At 48.5% G+C, this 4,849-nt stretch overlaps 1 protein-coding gene across 1 annotated transcript; it reads left to right on the top strand.

Annotated features, from left to right (window-relative positions):
- The first annotated feature begins 1,454 nt into the window (after positions 1-1,454).
- Positions 1,455-4,327, top strand: LOC121804842 (D-3-phosphoglycerate dehydrogenase 3, chloroplastic-like). Its single transcript, XM_042204538.1, has 5 exons — positions 1,455-2,046; positions 2,381-2,757; positions 2,858-2,968; positions 3,071-3,166; positions 3,506-4,327. Exons 1-5 carry the CDS (start codon positions 1,524-1,526, stop codon positions 4,175-4,177), a joined length of 1,779 nt encoding a protein of 592 aa, XP_042060472.1. The 5' UTR covers positions 1,455-1,523; the 3' UTR covers positions 4,178-4,327.
- Positions 4,328-4,849: the final 522 nt, after the last annotated feature.

The following is a 4,849-nucleotide window of genomic DNA, read 5'->3' as shown; positions in this document are numbered from 1 at the left end:
GCGCACCGCCTAGCCGAGCGCCGGCGCTAGGCGGTGTGCTAGGCGATCTATTGCAGCCGCCTAGCGCTCGGCGGTCGGGGCGCCCCAAAGAAGAAAGGCAAAGGGAAAAGCAACGGCGAGTCCTCGCAGCCGGGTGAGGACGACAACGCGGTACGGAGGAGGTGGACGGACGCGGAGAACGTTGCGCTGTCCAAGGCGTGGGTGAGTGTTTGCGACGATCCTCTCGTTTCGAACAACCAGAGGATCGTCAACTTGTGGGGCAAGATAGCAGCAGCCTACCAGAGGTTTTGCCCGGAGGGGAGGCCACGCAATGGGGAGGATTGCCGGAAGGGGGTGGGACCGAATCAGGGTTGCGGTCTCCCGATTTTCGGGCTTGTACACCAACGCCCTCCGCATGATGAGCAGTGGCCAAACAGAGGACGACTGCAGGAGGATAGCGGAGAAAGCCTTCCCCCTGAAGGGGGTGTACAAGGAATTCACCTACTGGAACTGCTATCTTGTGCTGAACGACTCCGAGAAGTTCCGAGTAGGTGTCGACTCTGGCTGGCCGAATAAGCAACGGTTAAACTATTCCGGTGATTTCAGCCGCAGTAGCGGTGGTTCCCACGACCTCCCTGAGACGGCCCAGGAGGTCCCGAGCCCTCGTTCGTTTGCTCGCCGTACTCGCCCGGTTGGGCACAGGCGGGCTCAACGGGAGGCGATGGGGGTCGCCGGGGGTTCACAGGAGGTCCAGTCGGCATCCCCCCTTGGCCAATCCACAGCGGATCTCAAATTCTTCGCGCGTCAACAAACGCGCTCTCAGATGGTCAAGACGATGGCCGAATGGCGGGCGGCGGTGGACCCCGTGGAGAAGAGTTTGCTTCAAACATTGCTGCTGAGCATGCAGGAGGATTTGGAGGCGGCACGGAGGGAGACCGGCGGCGGCGGCGGCGGTGGTGGCGGCGGCGATGGTGGCGACAGCGACGGAGGCGGCGACGACGGAGACGAGGAGTGAATTGGCACTCCTTTTTATTATTGTATTTTTTTTAAAATTAATGTATTTTTTTAAAATATTGTACTTTTTTAAATTTTAATATTATTATTAAACTTTTCCCGTATATGTCTCGTAAATTAAATTTCGTATATTGTGTGATTGTTAATTATTTCATTTTGTATATATTTGTTAATAATGATGTGGATATTATGTGGCTAGGCTATGGCTGAGCTATGACTGAGCTATTTGCTTGTTTTGATGATGTGGCAGAATGATTTTTAGTGCTGATGATGTGGCAGTGGCTAGACTATGACTGGGCTATTGTTGGGCTATTCCTATTGTGGACGGCCTAAGTAACCGATTTTCATTCACTGCCAGATTGCCCGTTGACTGTTTGAAAATTGAAATGGACATTGAGAATCTGGAAATTCCCATTTTACCCAAAATGGACAATTGATAAAAAGTTAAAACCCCCCGACTTCAGTCTCCACTCCCTCACATCCCCAGCGCATTTTAGCACCTACCACACCCGGACGACACTGTTACTCAAATGGCGGCGTCAGCTTCGTCGGCAAGCCTCCAACTGTCGTCTCCGTCCACCACCGCCACATGGCTGCGCCATCGCCCCCTCGGCCTCAGCAGCCTCTCCCTCCGCCACCACCAGCCCCGCCGTCTCGTCGTCCTCTCCATGGACGCCAAGCCGACGATTCTCGTGTCGGAGAAACTGGGTGAGGCCGGCCTCAACCTCCTCAAGGAGTTCGCCAATGTCGATTGCTCCTACAACCTCAGCCCCGAGGAGCTCTGCACCAAGATCTCCCTCTGCGATGCCCTCATTGTCAGGAGCGGCACCAAAGTGAACCGCGACGTCTTCGAGGCCTCCGCCGGCAGGCTCAAGGTCGTCGGCAGGGCTGGCGTCGGGATCGACAACGTGGATCTGGCCGCCGCCACCGAGCACGGCTGCCTCGTCGTCAATGCTCCCACTGCCAACACCGTCGCCGCCGCCGAGCACGGCATCGCGCTGCTTACTGCCATGGCCAGGAACATTGCTCAAGCCGACGCTTCTGTCAAAGCTGGTTAGTCATTCATTTGATATGATTACTGTTTTTATGGAGTTTGATTCAATTAGGTATCAAACCTTTCCAATTCAATTAAATTCAATTCAATTAGGCTAATGAATTTACAGTAAGGGTTTAATGGTTTGTTAATCACAGTAGTATTAATTACTAGTTTAGTGGGAGATGCAAGTCTCATGGCATTTAGACTTTTGAAGAGGTTGTTTTATCACTAGCATAATTCAGCTTTATTAGTTTTTTTGCTAAATTTGCCGCTTTAAGTATTAGCTTTTAGGTGTTTATTCTTGTTATTAACGACGACTTGCTATAAGTAATCGTGTTGCAATCTATCCAGGTAAATGGGAGAGGAACAAATACGTTGGTGTGTCTCTTGTTGGTAAGACACTGGCAGTGATGGGTTTCGGTAAGGTTGGATCAGAAGTTGCTAGGCGTGCCAAGGGGCTCGGTATGCATGTAATTGCGCACGATCCCTATGCCCCAGCTGACCGTGCTCATGCAATAGGCGTAGAGCTTGTGAGCTTTGATGTGGCTATTTCAATATCTGATTTCATATCACTTCACATGCCACTCACCGCTGCTACATCCAAAATTCTCAATGATGAAAATTTTGCGAAGATGAAAAAGGGTGTTAGAATAATAAATGTTGCTCGTGGAGGTGTGATTGATGAAGAAGCATTGGTGAAGGCCATTGATGCCGGCATTGTAGCACAGGTATTTTTTTTTATGAAGTAGCTATAAGTTAATAGTAATTGATATTTACACGGATCATTTTGTTAAGAAGCACTTGTGGTTTTCTCGTCTCTCTTTCCAGGCAGCACTGGATGTCTTCACAGTCGAGCCACCGCCCAAGGATAGTAAGTTGGTACAGCATGAAAATGTGATTGCTACACCACATCTTGGCGCCAGCACGATGGAAGCTCAGGTTTGTTGAACACTTCTTAGCTTAGTTTTATATCAACTGCTTTCTTAGTTCTTCTGTATTTCTGCTTGCTTGTGTTTATAATTTGACGTGTTTTACTCCCAGGAAGGAGTTGCTATTGAAATAGCTGAAGCTGTGGTGGGTGCGTTAAAGGGGGAACTCGCTGCAACCGCTGTCAATGCACCTATGGTTCCTGCTCAGGTACTCAAAAAGTTGTTAGTCATGGTTTCCTGTGTCCTCGATTGTGAATGTGAACTATAGCCCGAGAGGCATTGTGTGATGTATTTCTTGGGAGCATGTGCTGTGGATTTAGCTTTTAATTGGAGCATGTAATAAACATGATACTCGTTCACATAATATAGTTCTCTGGCATTAGAATTCAGAAATTATCCGCTTGGGCCAAGTGATGCATTTGGTGAAACTGCTCTTGCTCTGCCCTAATAAAATCATTCGTCTGATGAACTCTTTAGTGATCCGGCACTCCTTGTGAAGGAAATTATAAGTTGCTGATGGTTTTATGTACGATTTCCTTAAATGCAGGTTCTCACCGAGCTGAAGCCCTATGTTACCCTTGGTGAAAAGCTTGGCAGGCTTGCTGTTCAGTTAGTTGCAGGTGGGGACGGCGTGAAATCTGTCAAAGTTACATATGCATCTGCAAGGGCTCCAGACGATCTGGACACGAGGTTGCTCCGAGCCATGATCACCAAGGGTCTGATAGAGCCCATCTCAAGCGTTTTCGTGAATTTGGTGAATGCTGATTTCACAGCCAAACAGAGAGGACTCCGCATAACTGAAGAACGTATCATCCTGGACGGCTCACCTGAAAACCCACTCGAGTCTGTCCAAGTCCAAATCGCAAATGTGGAGTCAAAATTTGCCAGTGCCATCTCTGATTCTGGTGAGGTCACAGTTGAAGGACGGGTCAAGGACGGAATTCCACATCTAACGAAGGTGGGGTCTTTCGAAGTGGACGTGAGCTTGGAAGGTAGTCTAATTTTGTGTAGACAAGTCGATCAGCCAGGAATGATTGGGAAAGTGGGTAGCATTCTAGGAGAAGAAAACGTGAACGTGAGCTTCATGAGTGTTGGAAGGATAGCCCCGAGGAAGCAAGCTGTGATGGCCATTGGAGTAGACGAAGAACCAAGCAAGCAGTCGTTGAAGAGGATTGGTGAAATCTCGGCCGTTGAGGAATTCGTCTACCTTAAGCTCTAAGCCATGTATCTCTCCAGTTGGGAGTGGTTATCTCATCAAATTTTGTTACCAGGAGAGTATGCTCCTAATGATATTGTGTAAGAAAATTTTGTTTGCAATTTCGCTATTTTCTAGCTTGATTTTATCCTGCAAGGTTGTTTACTATAGTAATCACTAGAGCACATATCATTGGTGTGTTTTTATTCTGGTGGATGTTGTGAATTCTCTATTTTATCACACCATAAGGCCACCCGCAACGCGTTATGCGGGTGGCCCGTATTTCGTTCCTGCGTGACGGAACCGGGGCGGGACGCGTCGCAGCGTGTCGTCCCGTCACCAGCCTGCCCCTAGCCCGTCACCAGTCCCGTTCCGCCGTGACGAAACGCGGTACGGCTCGCCACGCGCTGAGGCGACGTGGCGCGCTCCTAGGCCATGCGTGACGCCCCCTCGCCGGCCCGTGAGTGGGATTCGTCACGCTAATGCAATAAATCACTTTTTTCAAAATTCGAATTTAAAAAAAAAATTGGCAAACGGTAATGTTACCGCTTTTATAGCCATTTCCATTTTTTTATTTTTTATTTATTTTTTTTACTCTATAATTACTCCTAATTCATCCTCATTTCACATACATCTACATATCTATTCTTCCCAAATCATCTCCATTTCCTCTCCAATTTTCATCTCAAATCATCT

This window comes from Salvia splendens, chromosome 5, assembly GCF_004379255.2.
Source record: "Salvia splendens isolate huo1 chromosome 5, SspV2, whole genome shotgun sequence".
In the NCBI taxonomy this organism is placed as follows: Eukaryota; Viridiplantae; Streptophyta; class Magnoliopsida; order Lamiales; family Lamiaceae; genus Salvia; species Salvia splendens.
The sequence above is the reverse complement of the archived record's forward strand: the minus strand, read 5'-3'. Positions and strand labels throughout refer to the sequence as shown.